At 42.1% G+C, this 25,792-nt stretch overlaps 1 protein-coding gene across 1 annotated transcript in view; it reads right to left on the minus strand.

The window, feature by feature from the left end:
• Positions 1–11,253: 11,253 nt before the first annotated feature.
• alx4b (ALX homeobox 4b) overlaps positions 11,254–25,792 on the minus strand; it is a 57,544-nt gene continuing 43,005 nt past the window's right edge. The window contains exons 3-4 of the mRNA XM_012880248.3: positions 14,510–14,638; positions 11,254–13,418 (exon numbers count right to left, since the gene is read on the minus strand). Coding sequence (XP_012735702.2) covers positions 13,098–13,418; positions 14,510–14,638 — 450 coding nt within the window. The 3' untranslated portion in view covers positions 11,254–13,097. The remainder of the gene's footprint in view (positions 13,419–14,509; positions 14,639–25,792) is intronic.

Genomic DNA, 25,792 nt, shown 5'->3' on the forward strand with positions numbered 1-25,792 from the left:
CTGACCTTCTGTAGGATGGCCACCATGCTTGATAGTGGCAAGCTGCTAAGAGCCGGGACTGTTGGTGATGGAGTTATTGTTTAGGCCATTGCTTAGCTGTGTGGTAGCAAAGTTGCTACATGGGCCTGAGCTGGGGCTGATTAAATCAGAAAGATTGTCTTTTTGATCATGTTGGCTATCCTCTTTTGCATTCAAAATGTCTTCATTAAGAGCAAGTGGACTCAAAGTCAAATGTCTTGTTTGTGTTCACAAACGTGACAAATGAAGCGGATCCTGTTTGTTTTCACTGAGCAATGTTATGCTGGATTGGGACTGTTCGTACGAGTATCCCAAATGTAGAACATCTCTCTGATCCGCATTAACTATCTACTTAGTTTGTTGTGGTCAAGGATTGAGATGTAAATCCCCACATATCAGGAACATTAACGAGCTGTAAGAATACGTTTTGTCTTTGTGAGTGCATTGTTTGCTTTTATTTAAACAAAGTTGCCTTTTTCTTTTAGCAAGAAATTAGAGTAGTACAGGCTAAAACCGATGAAATATGGAAAAAAACTACATCAATCCTTAGTGGTCATCTTGATGAGGCCTCTCTTATTTGTGATTTTTCAAATGACAAAAATTCTTATAGCTTAAATCAAAGGATGTTTTTTTCTTAAGAGATTTAGAAGATTGTAATGTTTTCTTGTGAGGGACATTTTATTAATTCTGGTCGGTCTCCCTGGTTTTTCTTACAATTCAAAGTTACATCTTCCATTGTTAGAATTTCCCCACATAATTCACATCTTTCTGTTTCATGTTTGTCTATTATGTTCAATGTTGCATTGAGTCTACAGTGTCCCAGTCGTTGCTCCTGCACTTCTCCAGCCTTCCTTTGAATGCTGTAGAAAGCAGCTTCCTTTTATGCCATCTCCTTATACTGTTCCTGCCATTTTTCCTTTTGATAATGTTTTTAACCTCTGACTTACTATATGTGAGTCTTATACCATTGCCAATCTGTTTTGTTGATTCTTTGGCCTTCTTATCTAACCACTGATTTCCATTCACCCCTTTATGGGCAGGTAACCAGAGAAACACAACTAATAACCCTATAATTTCTATGTGTATAACATTTGCTGTACGTCTATTAGAAAATCAGTGTGGTTTCTTTGTAGAGTGACTAACAATGAACTTGAATCTCAACAGATAATAGCTTTTATGGGAGTCCTCATCTGGATATTGGACGTTGTCATGTTAAAAAATGTGTGGGCCTCATTTAAAGCCTTCCTTTTTTTGGGGGGGGGGGGTTGTTTGGCTGGGGGTTGGGCTCTTTGTACAAACCAGAAAAACTCACAAGAGTGCGCCCTCCACAAGGTGAGATTTTGGTGCGCCTCCTAGATTTACGCCACCAGCGGAAGGACTCTAACGTAAGCCACGCCCACCTCTCGTCACTCACCTGAAATCACAGGTTGCATCGCCGCCACTAACGAGTTGTGTTAAAAGTGAAGATGTCCAAACCTCATGTCAACCACTCCGTTGTTGGTTGCCAAAAATAAACATGCTAATGTTTTCAGTTTGCCTGCATCTGTGGACCAAACTACCAGGAAGCAGTGGAGTAAGTTCATCTTTTGATGATGATGTTCCAGTGACTCCCTGCAACTTTTTATGTATGTATGCGCTTGACATTTTGCACCCAAGTGTTTAGACAACACCAGGCGAAGATGGCATCAAGCCTGCGTTTGGAGAAAGGGGAGATTCCAACAATCAGGGACTCATCTGCAGTACAGTCGGTAAGTGTTGTTCCTTGTGTAACTTTTTACCTATGTGTAAGAGCCTGGGAAGCAATGGTAAACAAACTATGGCAAACTGCTAATGTTGCTAATGCAACATCCCCATATAAGAAACATATATTTCTAGTGTTTGCGGTTTAAAATGTCCTCATTTTATTGCTTTGCTCTGTGGATGTTTGGAAACTGATCCACGTGTTTGTGTGCCTCAACAAAGGACTGCTATCACATAACGTGCTAATATCACACTGCTAACCAGTGACATCTCCATGGGAACACATGAGCGTGCATACACGCAAGTCTATTTAAAAATATGGAAAAAAACTACATCAATCCTTAGTGGTCATCTTGATGAGGCCTCTCTTATTTGTGATTTTTCAAATGACAAAAATTCTTATAGCTTAAATCAAAGGATGTTTTTTTCTTAAGAGATTTAGAAGATTGTAATGTTTTCTTGTGAGGGACATTTTATTAATTCTGGTCGGTCTCCCTGGTTTTTCTTACAATTCAAAGTTACATCTTCCATTGTTAGAATTTCCCCACATAATTCACACCTTTCTGTTTCATGTTTGTCTATTATGTGCAATGTTGCATTGAGTCTACAGTGTCCCAGTCGTTGCTCCTGCACTTCTCCAGCCTTCCTTTGAATGCTGTAGAAAGCAGCTTCCTTTTATGCCATCTCCTTATACTGTTCCTGCCATTTTTCCTTTTGATAATGTTTTTAACCTCTGACTTACTATATGTGAGTCTTATACCATTGCCAATCTGTTTTGTTGATTCTTTGGCCTTCTTATCTAACCACTGATTTCCATTCACCCCTTTATGGGCAGGTAACCAGAGAAACACAACTAATAACCCTATAATTTCTATGTGTATAACATTTGCTGTACGTCTATTAGAAAATCAGTGTGGTTTCTTTGTAGAGTGACTAACAATGAACTTGAATCTCAACAGATAATGGCTTTTATGGGAGTCCTCATCTGGATATTGGACGTTGTCATGTTAAAAAATGTGTGGGCCTCATTTAAAGCCTTCCTTTTTTTTTTTTTTTTTTTAGGGGGGGGGGTTGTTTGGCTGGGGGTTGGGCTCTTTGTACAAACCAGAAAAACTCACAAGAGTGCGCCCTCCACAAGGTGAGATTTTGGTGCGCCTCCTAGATTTACGCCACCAGCGGAAGGACGCTAACGTAAGCCACGCCCACCTCTCGTCACTCACCTGAAATCACAGGTTGCATCGCCGCCACTAACGAGTTGTGTTAAAAGTGAAGATGTCCAAACCTCATGTCAACCACTCCGTTGTTGGTTGCCAAAAATAAACATGCTAATGTTTTCAGTTTGCCTGCATCTGTGGACCAAACTACCAGGAAGCAGTGGAGTAAGTTCATCTTTTGATGATGATGTTCCAGTGACTCCCTGCAACTTTTTATGTATGTATGCGCTTGACATTTTGCACCCAAGTGTTTAGACAACACCAGGCGAAGATGGCATCAAGCCTGCGTTTGGAGAAAGGGGAGATTCCAACAATCAGGGACTCATCTGCAGTACAGTCGGTAAGTGTTGTTCCTTGTGTAACTTTTTACCTATGTGTAAGAGCCTGGGAAGCGATGGTAAACAAACTATGGCAAACTGCTAATGTTGCTAATGCAACATCCCCATATAAGAAACATATATTTCTAGTGTTTGCGGTTTAAAATGTCCTCATTTTATTGCTTTGCTCTGTGGATGTTTGGAAACTGATCCACGTGTTTGTGTGCCTCAACAAAGGACTGCTATCACATAACGTGCTAATATCACACTGCTAACCAGTGACATCTCCATGGGAACACATGAGCGTGCATACACGCAAGTCTATTTAAAAATATGGAAAAAAACTACATCAATCCTTAGTGGTCATCTTGATGAGGCCTCTCTTATTTGTGATTTTTCAAATGACAAAAATTCTTATAGCTTAAATCAAAGGATGTTTTTTTCTTAAGAGATTTAGAAGATTGTAATGTTTTCTTGTGAGGGACATTTTATTAATTCTGGTCGGTCTCCCTGGTTTTTCTTACAATTCAAAGTTACATCTTCCATTGTTAGAATTTCCCCACATAATTCACACCTTTCTGTTTCATGTTTGTCTATTATGTGCAATGTTGCATTGAGTCTACAGTGTCCCAGTCGTTGCTCCTGCACTTCTCCAGCCTTCCTTTGAATGCTGTAGAAAGCAGCTTCCTTTTATGCCATCTCCTTATACTGTTCCTGCCATTTTTCCTTTTGATAATGTTTTTAACCTCTGACTTACTATATGTGAGTCTTATACCATTGCCAATCTGTTTTGTTGATTCTTTGGCCTTCTTATCTAACCACTGATTTCCATTCACCCCTTTATGGGCAGGTAACCAGAGAAACACAACTAATAACCCTATAATTTCTATGTGTATAACATTTGCTGTACGTCTATTAGAAAATCAGTGTGGTTTCTTTGTAGAGTGACTAACAATGAACTTGAATCTCAACAGATAATGGCTTTTATGGGAGTCCTCATCTGGATATTGGACGTTGTCATGTTAAAAAATGTGTGGGCCTCATTTAAAGCCTTCCTTTTTTTTTTTTTTTTTTGGGGGGGGGGGTTGTTTGGCTGGGGGTTGGGCTCTTTGTACAAACCAGAAAAACTCACAAGAGTGCGCCCTCCACAAGGTGAGATTTTGGTGCGCCTCCTAGATTTACGCCACCAGCGGAAGGACTCTAACGTAAGCCACGCCCACCTCTCGTCACTCACCTGAAATCACAGGTTGCATCGCCGCCACTAACGAGTTGTGTTAAAAGTGAAGATGTCCAAACCTCATGTCAACCACTCCGTTGTTGGTTGCCAAAAATAAACATGCTAATGTTTTCAGTTTGCCTGCATCTGTGGACCAAACTACCAGGAAGCAGTGGAGTAAGTTCATCTTTTGATGATGATGTTCCAGTGACTCCCTGCAACTTTTTATGTATGTATGCGCTTGACATTTTGCACCCAAGTGTTTAGACAACACCAGGCGAAGATGGCATCAAGCCTGCGTTTGGAGAAAGGGGAGATTCCAACAATCAGGGACTCATCTGCAGTACAGTCGGTAAGTGTTGTTTCTTGTGTAACTTTTTACTTGTGTAAGAGCCTGGGAAGCGATGGTAAACAAACTATGGCAAACTGCTAATGTTGCTAATGCAACATCCCCATATAAGAAACATATATTTCTAGTGTTTGCGGTTTAAAATGTCCTCATTTTATTGCCTTGCTCTGTGGATGTTTGGAAACTGATCCACGTGTTTGTGTGCCTCAACAAAGGACTGCTATCACATAACGTGCTAATATCACACTGCTAACCAGTGACATCTCCATGGGAACACATGAGCGTGCATACACGCAAGTCTATTTAAAAAAAGTTTTGCCTAAAAATGACTAAAGATGGATTTAAAGATATTTTCAGAAGGATTTTATATATAAAATACCAAGTTATGACTCATTTTAATGGTCTCATCTTTTCAGTCCATTCCACTAAAAGTAAGAATTCAACAAGTTCTGCTTTTTAGCCAGAGAGTCCTTCATTTATTTTCCTCCTTATTTGAAGTTTGACTTCTGGAACTATGGCTGCTCCACCGACCTGATCGAGTCTGGCGTGCATCTGTGTAAATCTTAACGTATGCCAATGAGCCTTGTTTAGTCTGACTAATTTTGCTCCCGCATGCAAGTGACATTTTACATCTATTCAGTCTGTTTATGTTGGCATCTTAAAAAGTCACACTAACAATTTCCACAGTGTAATAAACTAGACATTTAGTAGCAGCAGTCAGAGAATTATGTGGGTCTACAGGCTGTTTCTCTGGTCATTGACCACAGAGATGTCTATCAGACGGCTTGGCTGACAGACCTTTAGCTGTTTTGTGACTATCGGCTGATTTTTAAAGAGCATGCACAGTCCAGGGCCTCTCAACTTATTGGCAAAACAAGCTAACACCAACTTTAACATGTTTAAAAGATGATTACACAAATAGGCGTCACATGGTGTGGTTAAATCTTTGACTTAAAAAATATATTCCTGAAAGTGTAACCATACAAATGACCAAATATATGAGTGTCAATATTTTTCAAACCACCTCACAGCTGTAAGCCTTTCAGGATACGTCACTCTCTGTTTTACACTAGAGCTACGGAAATGTTTGCCCATTTCTCTCTTTTTTTCCCAGTCAATGCAATTCCCTGCATGATTCATGGCATTCAGGGCCAAAAATATACATGCATAGTGTTAAAGAAAGCACTCTGATCTAGCATGGAGAGAAATGTGTTCCAATAGCACTGCGAGCAAAGAACTTGTTTAAGAAATGGAACTTTGAAAAGTTTCTGTCAAAAAAACCTTCGAGAGTAATTTACAATGTGTATGCAAATGTAAGCCTACATTTTTGCTGTTTTTTTTTTTATTTTTTATTTTTGGAAGAGCAAGTTTTAGAAAGTGCCTTCTTTTCCAATCACTCTTTATAAATTACATTCTCTGAATTTCTTGTTTCCTCTGAAGGGTGGAGCGAAGATGCATTTCTGTTGGTAGACACAAACGGAGAAGTATTTCTATTGGTCTGCACCCTCCCGCAAAAAACAATGAGCCTTCGGGTATATAGTGCTGTTTATGCGGACAGGTGCAGCCCACTAGAAATGCTTCTTAGTTTGTCTCCCTGCTGACCGACAGAACCGCACAGATGCAGCACACTGACCATCAGAAATGCAGTTGCTAATGGCAGAGGTGGGAATCCAGGTTTGAAACTAGTTTCAACCATTTTCGTTTCCAGCTCCACAGCAAAGACAAATCAGCTGGTTAAGGGAACAGGATGAAGGAAAACCAGGCAGGGTTTTTAGTTACCTGAAGCCGGACTCCCCACCTCTGGCTAATGGCAACACCGACTAATAAAAATAAGTCTTTGCAGCATCTTTCAGAGTAAGCACCGCCCCCAGAAGTGTGGAGACAAGAAACTGAATGTAATCTGTCTTTTTTTTTTCTTTTTCTTTTAAGAATCCTTGACAGCAGAATTTTGCAGTGCCTTAAAGTATTTACATATGTTTAACTTTTCCATGTTTCCTCAATACAGCCAAAGACTTCATGGTAAACATGGATTAACTGTATAATTGTGAAGGGGGGGGGAACAATGGTCATAGATTTGTATATAGAACACTTTATTCTGATCCCACTAGATAAAATCCAGTGCAACAATTATTCTCAGAAGTGTGTAATTCAATCTCAGGGTGACCCTTGGCTGTTTCTCATCGCACAAACCAAGGAACACGACCGACACAAAGTCATGGAGAACTATGAAGCAGGGTTAGGGTATAAAACAAAATTCCAAGCCTTAAAGATGTCAAGGAGCACTGATCAATGCATCACCCAACAATAGAAAAGGCAAAAAAAAGCATTAGCTATAGAAGCACCCAGGAGGCCCATGGTAACTCCGTAGAAGCCGCAGAGATTCACTGCTCAGGTGGGGCAAAACCGATGACCTGACTATTTTCAGTCATGGCCTGTTATAGAAGACTGGCAAGAAGAAACTTGTTGAAAGAAAGCAACAAGAAGTCCACTTTGCGGTTGGACACAAGCCCATTAGGGACGTGGGCAAACACATGGAAGGAGGACCTCTGGTTAGATGAGAACAAAACTTTGTGTTTGAAAGTTTAAGGTATCATGTATCATTTCTCTTCTGCTTGACAATTATACGCCACTTTGTGTTGCTTAAAGGGGAAACATGCTTTCTAATGCCCTCTTTGTCACATTTAAATCATTCAGTTGTGCTCTATATGAAGTGAAACTGCAATGCTTTGGTCTGAATTACTCATTATTGTTGCTCCACAGTCCCATTTTTACCCCGGCTCTGATGTGCGTCTGAGAGCAACTGTTGTCTCTTTAAATCTAGAGGAAGCACTTCACTCCCTGCCCCCCTCCCGGTCACAGAGTAGTCTGCTCCACCCCATTCAGCCATTTTTCGAGTATGCTGGGTGGCGGTGTAATGAATTGCATGAGTTAATACAACAACTGAACATTTTCACTTATCCACGAAGCTTCAGCATCCTTGAGCTTGGACTACAAAATCACAGTCAAAAATAAACATGGTGGATTTGCAAAACTGGTTAGCCAGAAGTCCTTTGCCTTGTTTACCAGCAAATACTGCGACGTAATTGTTCAAAAAGCATAATACGGAATAGAGAAAACTGAACAAATTAAAAAATATGGCCCCAACATAATATAAAGATAACTACACAGCACAACTGGAGAGACTACATTGAGCTTTTGTGCATTCCTAAAGACTCCAAGCACAACTAAATGTACTTATGGGCTAAAACAGTGGATTTTGCATGAAATGTCCCCTTTAATGTCATAAAATCCAAATAAAATACATTAAATACTTTTCTAAGGCATTGTATGGCTTACTCATGCTGGCCCTCTCTTCCTGTGTGCAAATATTTTCCATCACATGTTGTCTGCTCAAAGATCGGTCGTTATTCTTGTCTTGTCTGATCAATTTCTTACGCATGTCAAAAACTAGAGCTAAATATGACCTGGCATACTAGGCCTGTAATGAGGGCCGTCTGACTGGGCAAAGATCTGTGTGTTTCTTCGTTTTTTAGACACCCAACTTCTCTCTATGTGGCCAAACAGAAGGGCTGTGGTGTTTGCCCATGACCACAACAAGAGGCTTCTCCTACTTGGATGTCTCGTCATTGGACGGTGTCACTGTTTCAAATGGATTTTGATTTATGAGAGCATGCCACTGGAGACTGTTTGAATGCCGAGTAGTTTTGGTTTCATCATGGCCAATTCACGTGTCACATCAATTTGACTCAAGTCCTTTAATGTTTTTAGGAGGATTTTCATTAGTCCATTAGAATCTGATTTACAGAGCAAGCGGCAGCTTTCCTCTGAGGGATCATTTAACACTGTAAGCCAAAGTGCTGGCCGTTAAAATATGACCTAGAAGAGATTTTTTTGCTGAAAGCTGATATGAGGGCAAATTTACTGCGTTGACCTCGCTAACGATGGCCCTTAATGAGCAGCTCAGACTGACTAAAGCAGCGAATGAGGAATCGGATATTTCCCCTCTTTTCCATATCAGCAGGAACTTTATGTAGAGGGGTGAACTTTGAAGTGTTGTAATGGTCTTCAGGGCCCTTCAACTATGCAGGCCTATATCAGAGGTGCCAGCGGAGCCGGGCTGGAGCAGCATGACCGTTGCTCTTCTTTCTTGTTTGTTCCAGATATACGCCACTTATCTGGAACAAATGCCCAGAAGACTTTAAAAGTACTGAAACCTTGAGATCCTTTAAATCAAGGTTAAAAACCTATTTGTTTAGAGTTGCCTTTGTCGTATATATTGACCTGCTGCTACTATTCCACCGCAATGTGCTTTCCGCTGTAATGTTTTCTTTTTTTATGTTCTGTTCATGTACAATACTTTGAATTGTCTTGATACTTAATAGTGCTATACAAATAAACTTGCCTTGATTTGTTCTTAGTGGTTATTCATGATTTAGCTGTGAAAAATAATTAAAATGGTTACAGAAATACTGTCTATCTTGTCTCTTTGGTTTAATCAGAACAATGGAAGAGGGATTTATAGCATGGCTGAACAGAGTAGACAGAAGTAGATGCTTTTTTCCCCTTCTAGCAAAAAAGTAACCCTGAACTTGTTTTCACAGCAATGTTGCCCTTTACATTTTCATGAACACTCAACTTTTCATTCCCATAATTCTATTCTTGACAGTGCAGAGTAAATTATTATTAAATTAACACATTTAATAATTTTTAATAGATTTTTTTATTTATTTATTTATTTGTATCTTATTTTGACAGAGCGGTGGAACGGTTTGTGGTACTATTATAAGATAATTTTATTTAACTTAAATTCAAATAAAAATTTGTTAAAACCACAAGTGAAGGCTAAAAAAAAATAATGCCTCATGCAAGACAGCTCAAGCAAAATCCACATTTCTAATCGTCTTCCAGTTTTAAGCAAAGCGTGTGAGTGTGTGTGTGTGTATAAACTTAACAGTTTAACAGACTTTAAATAACATTTTTACTCTTAAATTATTTAGAGAACAGTTTATTTCAAAAATGAAAACCAACATTGACAGAAAAACAAAGTATTAATTCTATACAAAGTCCTGCACCATGAGGAGACCTCTCAGGTGCTGTTTTTGGTACTAAAAAATGGACGGGCTTAGGAGACATTTCTTCAAATCTGGAACAAAAAGCTGCTCAACCTCTGACGTGAGGATTGGAGAACACTGCCCCAGCAACAACTTTAAAAAAGAAAAAAAAAAGCACAGTACGTGCAATAACTTATTGCATTATTGGAGACCATCAAAAGTAAAAAATATTTGGTTAATATACTAAAAAAAATTGCTTAAAACCACAAATACATCAATTTGTTTTGGGAAAAACAAAAGCAAAACTTTACATATTAAACTTTACACATTATTGCTGTTATACTTCATTGGTTTAGAACTGGAGGTCCAATACTTGAAAGAGAAGCAAAAACAAATGTACAAATAAACAAATATTATATATATTGTTCACATTCAAACAATATGACATCTTTAACTTGAATTTAATTGCATTAATTCAGTAGTATCAACACAGATGAAGCGGCAGAGGAGAGGAGCACTGAGGAAGGACACAGTCAAAAGGACCAATGAGGAACTCTCTTAGGGTTGAAGCCAGTCATTTAATTTATTTTGCCCAAGTTTCAAACAATCGAGACATGCATGAGAGCTATAACCAAAAAAGTCGTCTATAAGAGTAGCTAAAGTTGGTTCTGAAAACTGCACTATGCACCCTTTCTTTAGTAAAAACCCTCATAAAATACACTGAGCTTTAATTGTAATGAGAGTGGTGGCTCTGCAAGTGTCATAGAGAGAAATCAGCCAAACGGGGATGAAGCCTGTCATTAGGTTCGTCCTGGAGCCCAGCTCTGGTGATAACCCTCTGACGAGACGAGGTAGGGACCAGTTTGTGCCAACACTTACAGGTCCCTGCTTTCTGGCTCTATCTCGACCCCGTGAGCCGAACGTTGCAGAAAGCTGGAGAAAACTTCAGGAGGGCCACTGGGCAGCCCTGCAGACCGCGGCACCCTCTGAAGGAACCAACTTTTAAACGACAAATCGAGCATCTAAAAATGTTTGCAGCCCTCAAGGCCGTGATTTACCCCGGCGTTTACGCGGCCGGACATCTCGGGCTGACGCTAATTAAGTTTGTCTCTTCCTGTTGGTTGCTGATTGAAGCTGGCATGGTAGGTTGGTGTTAAAGGTTGCCACGGCGTGTCTGCCAGCGGGGACTCTGTTTCCTGAAACTCGAGGACTGAGCCCCGTGGAGGCGACCCTGGGAGGGGAAATGACAGCTTGGTTTTGAAATTACTGCCAGCCTACAAAGCCAGACCAAATCGACGCGCCATTTCTGCTCGAGCTTGATTAGCTTCACCTCACTGCGTTAAACCTTTGCCCTTCTCTGCAGGGAGATGAACTCCCCACAACGGGCTCGGACAAAATGATTGTTTTCTGTCATAATTGTAGTTTGCAATAGAAAGTGACAGGATATAAACTGTCCGGCCCTGTGTACGCGCCTGGGAACGCTCACAGTGAGCGGACTGGTTCTCAGGCAGCTTACAAAATGCCAGCTTTGTTTAGAAACATACTTAAACAGGTTTATGCAGTCTGAGGAGAAAATCTGAAGGGGGGGGGGGGGGGACATATCCATTATGAGTGCAGCAGGACAGCTGAAAATGGAAGTATGAGAAAGGAGGAAAACGACAAGAATCCTGCTCATTGCTGTACGCTAGGATACGTCCGATCCATGGTCCGATTCTACATACTTTTTCAGAAAGATATTTCAAACCTATTTTATTTGTCTAATTAAAGATATATGTCCCCCATGTTAAAAGGTAATAAAACCCTGTACCTCAATGAGACCTGAGATAAATGACCTATACACAGCGCTCATGTAAAGATGTGTTAATAGCTTTAAAATACAATTTCATTGCAGTACCATAATCTCACACCAAAAAGTCCTATCTTTAATTATAGAACATCCATCCAGTGGGAAATAATTTGACGCCGTGTCACTTCCAATCTTAATACTTTGTACGACCCCCTTTTCCACACAGGAAAGCCCTTATTCGTCTGTAAGATTTACAAGGTTAGAGAAAACAGACAGGGATCTTTGGCCATTCCTCTTGACACAATCTCTCTAGATTGTTTGGAGTCCTGGGTCCTTCCTTCAGCTCACCCTACAGCATTTCTTTAGGATTTAGGCTCAAGGACTGAGATCGCCATGTAAGAAGATTGGTTCTGTGTCAAGTGAACCAAAGTGAACCGTTTCCATGTGAATCGGCCACATGTTATGGATCATTATCTTGTTGAAAGGCCTAATCATAACCAATTTTTAGTGCTCTGGTGAAGTACATCAGATTTCTATTTAAAAGGTCCTGTTATTTCAAAGGGTCTATGATACCTTGCATTGTAACAAGGCTCCGGGGTCTTTAGAAGAGAAACACAACATCACGGATCCTCCGCCGTACTTAACACTAGGCATGGGGTACGTACTTTTGCACATATTAATTTCACACCAAATCCACCTGGACTGTTTGTTGCCGAAAATCTTGGTCTGTTGCTCATCTGACCAAAGCAGCCAGTTCCAATTAACTACACAAATTAACATTTGTTAAAGGCTTTTTGAAGCAGTTACATGGCATATAACGGTTCTTATGATGAATTAGGGACCCCAGAAGGCGATTTGTTGCTCACTAAATGAACTTTGGGGAGTTTTTTTTTTTTTTTTACTGTGATCTCAGATTATTGTGCAAATATATAGAACGCCATCGATAACTACATCTTAGTTTCAAGCCACTCTGCTCAACTTAAAAAAGCTGAAATTGTAATAAGTGGTACCACTGGTGATTTAGCTAAAAAAACTGTTCATTTTTAACAGTTACTTAAATTAAAGTTTAGTTGTTTTTTTGGGGTTTTTTTTACATTTTAAGTGTGAGATCATGCTACTACAGTAACATATTATTTTTTTAAGGCATGTTACCCGTCTTTATCAGGAATGTGAATATGTGCAGAGGGTGCTGCTGTCTCTCTCTCTTTAATATAGCATCTGCTGATGATCATTGTCACAGCTTATCTCCTCTGTCTCCCCCCGTTCATTTGACCTGTGTTATCATCAGTGCTCTCAGGACAAAAAAAAACAAAAAAAAAAAATCCTCTCCTCCTTCTCAGTGCTCGCTGATGGCTGCTCCGGAGATGAGGCCATCGAGGGGACCAGGGCGGGTCTGCGCTGGGACATCATGTAGCCCAGGAGATGGCTGCGCTGTGTTCCTTGGCCTTCATCCGCAGCGCAGCTATGCTCGAGGACTTGCGATCTGGATCAACGTTGAGGTCGTAGCCGTTAATTCCCCCGCCGAGCCCGGCGCCCCCGAACAGGCTGCCCATGTGTGTCTGTCCCATGTGGCTGCTCCCTGGACTGGGCACACCCAGGAAGTCAGAGACGCCGCCGGGAGCATGAGGGTGAGGTGGCATGCAGGAGGGGACGGAATCGCATGGCACAACGCAGCCTGGCACCGGAGAGGCTCCGCTGCTGCTCCCGATCCATGAAGGGTTCTGGATCTGAAGGAGAAGAGCAGGAATTATCGTTTAGTGTGAACGGTAATGAATTCAAAACAGTCTGAGAAGAAAATGTGACGGCGCAAACTAGTAGTCTGCTTCGTCGCTTGACTTTTTAAAAGCCGTTGTAGTGGCAGAGCCAGAACTCATTTACGAAAGCCAAACTCATACCTCAATCTTAGTATTTAGGAATGCTGCTAAACACGGCTGGGTGCATGTTTATTACAGCTTCTCTTGCCTACCAAATGCTTCTTCGATTTCAGCCATGCTTCTGGAAACTGGGCTTTAAGAAGGATTTAGGAACTAAATGCAAAAATAAACCAAGTCTTTTAAGATAAGAACTTATTAATCATCACCTCTGACCAACAAAAGTATGCTACTGTCCAGAAAACACAGCTTTATTTCTCAGAAAAATGTTTAATTACACTGGTAATCATCCAAATCTTCTTTATTCCAAATAGATTACCAATTCTGCAAGATATTTTAACGGAGATTCAAAAAGCTGTGAAATTCTTCTACTTTTTTTATAACTGTTTGGCTAAAACCATTTTTATGTATTTCTATGGTGTATTCACAAAACAGATTGCACTAATTACAATCTAAAGCTGTAAAGATATCAATACAATCGGTGGCTTTTCCCCCCCACTTTTTCTATTCTTGTGCCAAAAAGACCACCAGCTTTCAGCGGATGCTATTTTTCCACACAGCATAAGACAGTTTTAGTATGAATGTAAAGCTGTTTGCTCTGCCTGTAATTTACATAAATATACAAACATATGGTCACAGTTTTCCCAAAACGCATGCATAATGTCTAATTTGGCCAACTGTATCAGTAAAGAGAGATGCTATATTCCTCTACACCGATGTTTTCAGCCAATACATAAAGATTACTATATAAAAATCCCAGAAAGCTAAAAACAGACTGGTGCACCCTTTTTTTTTTTTCTCTGGCCATGACAGAGAACTGAGGATCTCATTGTTGATATGATTTCAAACGATTCCTCTCCAGGACTTCTATACGTCAAGGCTAAAACATCCATAACCGGAGGTTTCTTAGCAATTGTTGATTACTACTTGACCTTTGAAATCCTTACCTGTGCATAGTTTTCAGGTCGGGTGAGAAGAGGCAGTTCGTAAGCGGTGGAAAAGTGTGTGCGCACTTGTTGCATTTGGCCGAAACGCTCCCTCTTCCTCCACTTGGCTCTGCGATTCTGAAACCACACCTGCAAAGAAAGCAGTCCATCAGAACAACCGCTTCACACAAAAAGCATTTTAACATCCATTTTACACACATCTACTAAAGTCTCTATAGGATTTGAAATACCAAGTTAATATTGTTGGAAAAGCGTCCATTTTGCTGATCTAGTCAAAGTTTTTTTTTTTTTTTAAAAAAAGCTAAATTGTATTGAGTATAGTAAAGAAAATAAATTCTGCTACACATGAAAGTTCTTTTGAGACTTGACGTGTCTTTAAAGTGCTGTCCACTTTGAGCTATTGATGTGAAAATGGTGAGTCTCCCCCAGCGCCGTGTTTCAGCTCCACCCTTTGATACAAAGCCGTCTGCCTCCCTTCATGCTGCCAGCGTCGACAGATCCACATCTGGGCCTGCAGCTGTTCATAAATCACTCTCAGAAAGGTGTGCTCTCTCCCATATGTCAGCGCGGGGAATCCCTGGGTACAGTTCATGAAACAGAGACTGAACTTTTGACCAAGATGATATATTTATGCATGGACTAATTATCTCTTGAGTTTAACTGCGGTTCGCGTTGCTTCTGGTAGCTTCGTCCCGGTATTCTGGATCAATAGGTTTAAATAATGCTGCTTTCAGTAACATGCTGAGAGATGTAGCACAGGCTTCTCGGCATTCCTTTATTGTAAGAGAGCATGACTAAAGAGGAAAGGTGGGATGTGATGTGTGCTCTAAGCATAAAAACATCTGCAGGCTGAGATAACTCCGCAGGAAGTTTCTTAAATGTTATTTAGAGTGGCAGTTTTTGATGTGAGAGGTATGGCTCACCGCTCAGGGTGGCATCTCGTCAAGGATTCCTTTTTTTAAACACATGATCAATGGGAAGGGATCCTTGTCTTGATCCCTGTGTTGTGCAGATTTCCCTCCTCGCTGCTGTAAAGATGTCACCTTTTTAATAAAAACAGTTGCTCTGTTGATTGCTTCCCTGTGACTGAAGCTGTCAGAGCTGCATTCCTGATAACATGAACATCAGGCTCGGTTAATTGTGTGCGCCCCAAAAGTCTCACTGTAACATCTAGCTTATAAAGATACATGAAAGAAATTTGATATTGCTCCATTGTGAACAAGTTATGGTCTGCCGTGTGCGTAAATTTCAGCCTTTATATATATAGTGAGCTTGAAAATCAGACTGGATTGTTTTTAAATTAAGTTTTGTAACCTTGCTAAATGAAAAGGATGGGAAATTTGGCTTTGTGCATCTGTAGATAGGAATGTTTGTCCAAAAAAATCGATGGGGTGTGGATTTTGTTACTGAAAATCCAAATGTATAGTTGTGAAAGAATTTTGTCCACTTGTAAAACAAAAGGCTTGAGCATCTTAGCTTTTTGAATGCATAGATAAGAATTTGTGTGTGTAAAAAAGATTGGTGCCTATAAAAATGTTTCCCGTTAGAAAATTACGTTTGTAAAGGTAAAGATACATGGCAAAAAAAGAAATTCCTAGTAAAACTAAAAATTCTGTACAAATTAAGCATTATTTTCAATGCAATATTGAAATGTAGATCTGTTCCTAATGCATCTGCTAGTTTCTCTTTTTCCTTTGCTCTTAATCTGACCCCTGGTTTCTTTTATTCTTTTTTTTTTTTGCTCACTTAAATAGTTTTTCTTCCCTTTTTCTGATGCTCAGGCTGTTGACAAGCTTTTTGTGATCTGGTGTATCTAGTAAAGTGGCTGAGTGTATATCCAGATTAAGGTGTAAATATCAGATTTAATCTCCGATGCAGTAAAGAAAATTACACCATCACCGCCCTTTGATTAGTGCCACTGTTGGTTCCCCATGGAGACTGAACTCATGGCACCAAAATGCTGACCTGGGTGCTGTGTGATCTCCTAACATATCAACCAAAGCTGTATTTCGTTGACAGCTAAAAGAGCAACTCAGTTTTGTTTCATCTTACACATATTTGGGGGTTGCACAGTGAAATAGTTGTTAGTGCTGTTGCCCTGTAGAAAGATTGTCCGGGGGTCGAATCCTGTTGCTTGTTATCTCTGTGCATGCATAGGTTCTCTCCGGGTACTTCGGCCTCCTACCGCAGTCTGACATTATGTATCTTAGGTTAAATGATTTGTCTTAATTGCACGTAGGAGTGTGTGCACACGGTTGTTTTTCCCTGTGTGTTGTATTGTCATAAACAGACAACTTGAACAGATTGCTCCAACACTCGGTTGCCCCTGGAGACAGGCACCGGGCCCAGCCACGTCCCTGCAAGGATATACCCATAAACAATAGATGATTGGCCGGATCGAATTAAAGTTTTGCGTTATGTGAATTCCTATTAAATTACTTTTTACTTGTTTTGTTAGCTTCTTGTTATTTCTTCTCTTAAATAAGTCTTTTGCTGAATTTATTCTCCATTTTTTAATGCTTATTTATGAACATCAAAAAATATATGTTTTACGTTGAGTACTTTTGCTTCCAGATATCTCTTTCTCCATTTCAATGAACAAGAGCTGAATTGAAGAGGAGGGGATAGTGGGAGACTCCACATGTTTGTTTGCATCTATTTGTTGGTTGTCTGAATCCAATCCTCCCGAGAGAACTGTGGAAACGTCTTCAAAGAGTCTGGGGAGAGCAATCCCGCTTCGGCGCGGGGGCTTGAACCCGTATTGTGGGTTGATTCCCAGCCCAATCAGCTTGTGGTTTTCACAGTCCCTGACATGCAATTTTCCCTCAGTTATTCCCTTCATATGCCACCACCCCCACCCCAACCACCCATGTTTTTCTCACTGTCATCATTTCTCTTAGTAAAGAAATGCACATCGAGGTTCAGAGGCAGAGCTAAAGTGTGTCGCCAAATCTGAATTCGCAGGATGCGCACGGTTGGATAACCGCATTTTGATTTGCAAAGTGCTTTCTGATGAGCCAAGGACTAGGATTTACTTCGAAGACATTAAATCAAGCAGAAGAGCCCCAGCATGCGCTCTATGAAAATGTCTCGTTTCCATAGATGCTTTCAACAGATTAGGCCACACATTGCTGATATAACTTCTTGTTTTTATATTTATGAGAGATAAAGATAACATTGGATTCAGACATTCCTGAGTTCAGCTGGTGGGATTAGAGGTTTCCAAACGGGGAAGTAGATATATGAGCTTGTTACTGGATCCCACCGATGTCAAGGTGAAGGTTTGGTGCCCTTTGTATTATGTCATAAGTTTAAAAAGGGAGCTTTGAGTCTATGCAATGTTCCCACTGAAGGTTTGGGGTCTATTATTGTTTTCCATGTCTTCCTGTGGGGGAACTTAAATTACATGAGCTCATTACATTACAGGTCTCCACATATAAGCCCTCACACAAGACAGGGACCTGTCTGGATGGATGTCCCCTCATGGTGGATTTATATTTAGAGAGAAAAACACACAAAAAAGAAAAGCAAAAAGGTGTCCTTTTCAAATGTATTGCTTTCTTTTCTTTGCCAAGTTCCATATCAATTATTTATTTTAAACCCTCAGTGTTAACATTGTAGTCAACATCCCTCGGGTCAGAACCTGCAGCCAGCATTTCATTTGCCCTGGGAAAACATGATGTCATTTAAAGATTAATATCTCAACTGTCAAAGGTCTTTAAATGTTCTACTTTCCTTCAAAGAGATACGTCATTCTCAGTTTGATAAGATAAGATAAGATAAGATAGTCTTTATTGATCTCACAATGGAGAAATTCACTCGTCACATCGGCTCATACAAGAAGGTGCAGAGTAGGGAAGGTGCATTCAATTATATACAGTGAATCTTCATATATACAATGGATCAGAAAGAATACCAAAAAAAAAATACAAAAAAAAGGAAATAGGAATGGGCATATGATGTCTCATTTACATTCTTCGTGGTCTATATATATATATATATATATAAACATATCTATATACTTAAATATATACATATATCTATGCGCCTACTTACATACGCACCTACGCGTATGTACGTGCATATACATTGTATACATTTGTACATACATACATACATACATACATACATACATACATATATACATGTGGGCTGACTTATGTTCAGGTGATGATAGCAGCAGAAGTCACTACATCAGGATTATTGCACGGGTTGTAGGACAGTGTATTAAATAGATTATTGCACATTGGTTATTGCACATTAATTATTACAGTTATGGTCACAGTTATAGTGCAGCATTGTAAAATCTTATAGCAGCAGGAATAAATGACCTGCGGTAGCGCTCCTTTTTACAGACAGGATGTCTAAGTCTGGCACTAAAGGAGCTGCTCAGCTCCTCTACAGTCTGGTGCAGGGGGTGGAAGGTGTTGTCCATGATGGATGTGAGCTTGGACAACACCCTCCTCTCAGCTACTTCCTCCACAGAGTCCAGAGTGCAGCCCAGGACAGAAGTGGCCTTCCTCACCAGCTTGTTCAGTCTCTTTCTGTCCCGCTCTGCGCTGCCAGGAGCCCAGCAGACGACAGCATAGAGGAGGGCTGAGGCCACCACAGAGTCATAAAAAGTTTTTAGCAGAGGCCGGCTCACTCCAAAGGACCTCAGCCTCCTCAGGAGGTGGAGGCGGCTCTGGCCCTTCTTATACAGGGCGTCGGTGTTATGAGTCCAGTCCAGCTTATTGTTGACGTGAACACCCAGGTATTTGAAACTCTCCACAGTTTCTATGTCCTCCCCCTGGATGTTCACAGGTGAGTGTGGTGGGGGTCTTCTCCTGAAGTCGATCACCATCTCCTTGGTCTTACTGGTGTTTAAGCACAGATGGTTCTTCTCACACCAGTCCACAAAGTCCATGATGACCGACCGGTACTCCAGCTCGTTTCCCTCAGACACACAGCCCACAATGGCCGAGTCGTCAGAGAACTTCTGAAGGTGGCAGCTGTCCGTGTTGTAGGTGAAGTCCGAGGTGTAAAGGGTGAAGAGAAACGGAGACAGGACGGTGCCCTGGGGGGCCCCGGTGCTGCAGAGTGCCACCTCTGACTGACAGCCGTGCAGCCGCACGTACTGAGGGCGGTCAGTGAGGTAGTCCATGGTCCAGTCAGCCAGATGTTTGTCCACCCTAGCGTCCTCCAGCTTCCCCCTCAGTAGCACCGGTCTGATGGTGTTGAAAGCGCTGGAGAAGTCGAAGAACATGACTCTCACAGCGCTCCCGGTGGTCTCCAGGTGGGTTAGCGCCCGCTGCAGCAGGTAGATGATGGCATCCTCTACTCCGATGTTGGGCTGGTAGGCGAACTGCAGCGGGTCCAGGGTGGGGCTCACCACAGTGCGCAGGTGAGCTAGGATGAGGCGCTCCATGGTCTTCATCAGGTGGGAGGTCAGGGAGACTGGTCTGAAGTCGGCCGGTTCCCTGGCGTGCGGTGTTTTGGGAACCGGTACCACACAGGAGGTCTTCCACAGGGTGGGCACCACCCCCAGGCTGAGGCTCAGGTTGTAGATGTAGCTGAGGACCTCACAGAGCTCATCTGCACAGGTCCTCAGCAGCCTGGGGGGGATGCCGTCCGGTCCTGAGGCTTTCCTTTGTTTCAGCCTCGTCAGCTGTCCCCTCACCTGCATTGGTGTGACTGTGAGGGGGGAGGAAGGTAGGGCTGAAGGTGTGGATGGGTCAGTCGTTGATCGGAGTGGCGGTGGGGGGGATGGTAGGTCTCTGGAGCGCTGGTGGTTGGAGACATGTGGAGAGTTGAGGGCAAGGAGGGGGCCAGTGTGGGGGGAGTCGAACCGAGTGAAGAATGAGTTCAACTCATCTGCAGTCTTGGTGTCTCCATCTGCAGCCCTGCTGGTCCTCTGCCCGAAGCCGGAGATGTTCTTCAGACCTCTCCACACATCCCTGACGTTGTTCTGTGCCAGCTGCTCCTCCATCTTCTTCCCATAGTCCTTCTTTGCTGCCCTGATCTTCCACTGGAGCTCCCGCTGGACTCTACGCTGCTCCTCTCTGTCCCCTGAGTAGAAAGCCCTCTTCTTCTGGTTCAGGAGGACTTTCAGCTCAGGGGTCACCCAGCGGGGGTTGTTTGGAAAGCATCGTAGCCGTCGTGTAGGCACAATGCTCTCCACACAGAAGTTCATGTAGTCAGTGATGCATTCAGTCAGGCTGTTGATGTCCTCTCCATGAGAGCTTTGAAACATGCTCCAGTCTGTGGTTCTGAAACAGTCCTTCAGCTTCTCACTGGCTTCGTCAGACCAAACTTTCACTGACTTCTTCTGTGCCTTTTGTCTCCTCACCAGTGGAATGTAATGGGGAAGCAGATAGACGAGGTTGTGGTCTGAGCGTCCCAGAGGGGGGAGGGGGGCGGAGGTGTAAGCGTCCTTAACGTTAGCATAAAAAAGGTCCAGCGTTTTATTGTCCCTTGTTTTACACGTGACGTACTGGGTGAGCGTGGGGAGGGTGGAGCGGAGGGAGGCATGGTTGAAATCCCCTGTGATCAGCAGGAGAGCGCGGGGGTGCTGTGTTTGCAGATTGTTTACAGCGGCGTGGATCCGCTCACACGCGGTGGCGGCGTCCGCGGAGGGAGGGATGTAAACACAGAGCATGATCACATGGCCGAACTCTCTCGGCAAGTAATAAGGTCTTAAGCTCACTGCGAGAAGTTCAACATCCGAGCAGCATATCTGCTGCTTCACGTGGACATGCGCCGCGTTACACCACCTCTCATTCACAAACACCGCCAGCCCTCCCCCTCTCTTTTTTCCGCTCCCCGCAAAAGTTCTGTCCGCGCGGATAAGTTTAAAGCCGTCCGTGGAGATCACTGAGTCCGGGACAGATCCATCTAACCACGTCTCCGTGAAGCACATAATGCTAGCGTCTCTGTACTTACTTTGGAAACGGGTTAGTGCTGTGAGTTCCTCCATCTTGTTCCGTAAAGATCTAACGTTTCCCGTGACAACCGATGGTAAATAACCTTTCCTCCGCTTCGTCCTCCCGCCCCGACATCCTCTCCGCCTCCTCCGTATTTCTGCGGGGATGTATAGTTTCTCAGCGTGGTGATGAACGGGGCCGCAGCGCGAGGAGTCACGTAGTCCGAGAAGCTGGTTCCTCGTGTAGATCAAGGGACGCTCGGAGTTGCGGACAAAGGGATCTCCACTCGCGGCATCGAAATGTGCCGAAAGTAACAAAAATATAATCAATAGAGTCCCAAAAGTTGGTTTCTTCAGGGCATCCAGGCTCAGAATACCCGATGCGGTATTCAAAAATATACATGCAATCCAGAAAACACAATAAAAAGGAGAAAGTAGGAAAAGAAGGGATACCGCCGATGTGACTGGCTGCTGCCTGCGCAGCGCCATCTTGGAAAAAAAAAAAAAAAAAAAAAAAAAAAAAAAATCGTCGTCTTAATTGTAACAAATCGAGATAAAGTCACTCGCTTTTTCATCCTAATCTCTTTGCGGCCCTCCCACTCCTCTGTTAAAGCTCATCCTCTTCTGTCCTGCAGCGCCCCTGCCCCCGTAACACTGACCCCTTCCCTCTCGCCAAACGCCGCTTTCCTCCCACCTTCCTTTTAAGTCGGCCAAGGGAAGTGGGGATATTGGAAAGTGAGGTTGGAGAATGTTCAAACTGGGGCTTGTTTTCATTTCATGTTTAATTTCCTGACGCCTAAGCCCTCGGCTTCTCCACGCCTAACCTTCTCGACCTCTGGGAAGCGTGCAGACGAGAGCGACAGACTGGGCCGTCCATACACACACAGAAAGAAGAATTCGCTTTATACAGAATTTAAAGTCTGAAAGCAACAAATATTTTAAAGCTGGACTTTCTAAAATAAAATAAAATAAACTTTTACAAACTATTTTGGAAACACCTATATTTCTTGTCATAAGTCTAGCGCAAAGTGTATGAAATGTTTCTCAGATTCTCCCCTGAATTGACAGACGCAACCCAAATACCTTCAAAATGACATAATCCCCAGAAGTCAGATGTTTCCTTTGTTTCCCCTTATCTTCTATATTAAAAACATTTAGTCTTTTGGCTTTTTGAGAATTTTCACTTTTTAAAGGGACAGTTCACGAATTTTTGAGCAAGGTCTTGCTAAACGGTTATAAGCAGTTAATATAATACCTGCAGCAGATATAACTCACTTTGTGTCTTAATTTAGAACAGGCCCAGATTAGTTGATCCCAGAGGCCAAAGATAAGCAGACCTCTACCATCTTAAAAAAAATGTCAGTATTAAAAACACAATATCAAAATTCATGGTTCTGTCAATAGCAGCAAATTGTCGAGTTCTTAAAGAAGCATTGCAGCCCTAGACAATCACACAACACCTGCCATATTTAACGTTCTGTTTTATGGTCTTTTTCTGAAAGGCTCTGTTAGTTTTACCTGGGCCTTCCAAAATGTTTCAGTTTTGTCTCATCTGGGTACAGGAAGCCATCTTTAACAAATATGAGATCTAGCTTTTTGTTATTTTTGGACAGGCTGTGGTTGTCACCTTGAAACTTTCTACAGGAAGTCATTTTTGCTGAGTTTTTTCTTTTTTTTTCTTGAATCAAGAACTCTGGCCTTGACTCAGGTAAATAAGGTCTGCAGTAATCTAGACGTTGATCTGGTTTCTTTGGTGTGTCAATGCACTCTTTGAGTAGTTTTCCCCCATAATAAATGCAATCATCATTTGAAAGCAGCTATGTTATTTTTGTCTGATATTACAATTCTTTAAGGATTAGAAACATTTCAGTTTAGCAAAATCAAAAACAGAAGAAATATATTAGGGGGCCAATTCTTTTTCGCACACTATCTTGACACCATTTCGAGAGTTTCCAGTCAGAGTTCTCATTCAATTTCAAATTTCATGCTGGTTTAAAGACCAGTGAAATAGCATTTGCCCAACACTGCCATGACATTTTTTTTTAGTTTAAAACTGTTTTACTGAAGTCTGCTTTAGTCTTGCTCCTCTGGCCATTAGCTCCAGGACATACGAATCTGGACTTATACTAAATTAAGTCCCTGAGAGAGTTATCCACTTCAGGTAAGATATTAACAGCTTATAACTATTTAACAGAAACCCTCCTCAAAAATTCTGGACTTTACCCCATGCAGTTTTCTAATTTTTACACAACACTTTAATCACTTATCATCCTGACTTTCAGTGCCCTCATCCTAAAAAGCATACCCACGAGGATGAAATCTAGTGACTGCAAACACTTACAACTTTTTGTTTGTATTATTTAACAGACATCTGCAAGGAAGGTGGCTCAATACTCTTGGAGCTCGTAGAGCTTGGCGGTGATACAGTAATTGCTAAAGACGCTGACAGCAAAATGCAGCTTACAGAGCCATTATGGAGCTTTATTTATGCTCCAGAGCCAGCAGGCAGAGAAAGAAAGAGAGAGAGAGGAAGAAGGAGAGAGGGAGGGCAGAGTCTCAAGCTACAAAAACAGCTTTGAAGTCCAGCCGTCTCACCTCATCTCTGTCATCCAGGTCCGCTGCAATTGATAGAGTGCCTCACTCACTTACTCACACACGCATGGCCCCCCTTCCCCCATTAAAAAGCAGGCAGCGGGGTGAAGTCCAAGACTGGGGTTCAGAGCTAATTGTACCGAACCGGTGGCAGCAAAAGTCACATGAGTGATTACAGAAAGCTGCAGCCAGACTTTATGAAGACATTCATCACCAAACTGAGGATGAAACTGAAGGACTCTAATGGTGGCGTTTAGGCAGAGAACATTTTCTGGTGTGCGTTTCAATTGCTGTTCTGCTGGAGATGAAACGGATCCTCCGGTTGCCTGGCGAGCTGCGAGGACAATTGGATATCCCTGGACTTTGTCTCCGCAGACCTTCGGTTAAAATTGTGGGGTTTAGTCTTGATTGCGCACGTATCTGGGGCCTGATTTTTAGATGTTTTGGGTCAAACCTCACAGTGACTCTGCTGTGCGCTCGTAAGACGAAAAAAAAAAACGTAATCGTATTCGTCTGGGGAACGGACGGGCCTGTGTGAACGCTACACGAATGTGCTTATTTTACTGTACCACCGCGAGGACCAGGCCAGGTTCCTCCGTCCCTGACAATGTCTCAGGCCGCGCGTGGAAATTGAAACTGGCATCTCGGAGTGTCTTTTATATCCGTGCCAAACAGCTTTGATGACTTTCCATGTGTTTTCCTTTGCTTGCCTCCAGAGCGGTGCGGTGAAGTGGTTTGAACATGCTAGTCGCTGCAGAGAAACCCTTGGCCTCTGACCTTCATGTGAAGCCTGCACCGTGTGAGTGCAGTGAGCAGTTTTTTTTTTCCCCCAGTCCCACCCACCCTACACTCTGATCTAAAACTGCCATGGGGGATAAAATAGATTTAAAACAATAAGCTTTGCTTTTCTGCCGATCAGAACACCAGAGTTATCGCTCCCTGCTTTAACTGCCTGGTCCCTGAGTGATTACTAGCAAGCAAACAACAACATGACCATCCTTATTATTGTTCTTGCTATGACAGACACTCAAATATGCACACTTAATGGCAAACCTGTACCGTTCTTTCACGTAAAATGAAATTCACATGTCAAACACCAAACGGTCCTGTTAGTACAGCTATCCTTTTGCCCACGGTCAACATGTATCTGTATAACCTAAACATAGTGGTTAGTTTGTTCCTCTCTGTTACATGAAACCACCCTGACATTTTCAATTAGCAAACAGGCGCAGATGTTAAGTTGGCTGGTCTGGTCGTCGTTTTTAGTCATTGGACCTTCATCTGAGGCTCTAGAGTCCTGCGTGATGTCAGTTTCTTTTAGGTAGTCGTTCTCGTTTATGGTGAGTTTTATCTTTTTATAACTGATCGGGCTTTTACAACACACCAATGTGGTTGGTCTTTAAAAAACGAATGCGCTTTATTTAAGCCACAGTTTCACAATTCTGAAGTTTGGACTTGAAAGTTCAAGGTGGGTCAGGATCCTGTTGTTGTCCTTCCTGGTAAAGATGTTTTGCCTTCTGGTAAACTGCTGTGAAGAAAACATGAGGCTGAAGTTCTGATGTTCTGACAAACCTGGATGCTAATCCAGGTTTACTGTCGCAGTTCCAATCATTTTAAACATTTGAGTTATTTATTTAACCTTTTCCTGGAACTTAACACGTACTTTGCCAAACTTACCGGGTACTTTTGGGAACTTTCAATAAACGTGATGTATACCAGCTAAAGTACCTGGTAGGTTCTGAATATTTCCTTCTAAAGTACCAGGCACATTTCTTTAAGGTCCCCGGTAG

Source organism: Fundulus heteroclitus, chromosome 2 (assembly GCF_011125445.2).
Source record: "Fundulus heteroclitus isolate FHET01 chromosome 2, MU-UCD_Fhet_4.1, whole genome shotgun sequence".
In the NCBI taxonomy this organism is placed as follows: Eukaryota; Metazoa; Chordata; class Actinopteri; order Cyprinodontiformes; family Fundulidae; genus Fundulus; species Fundulus heteroclitus.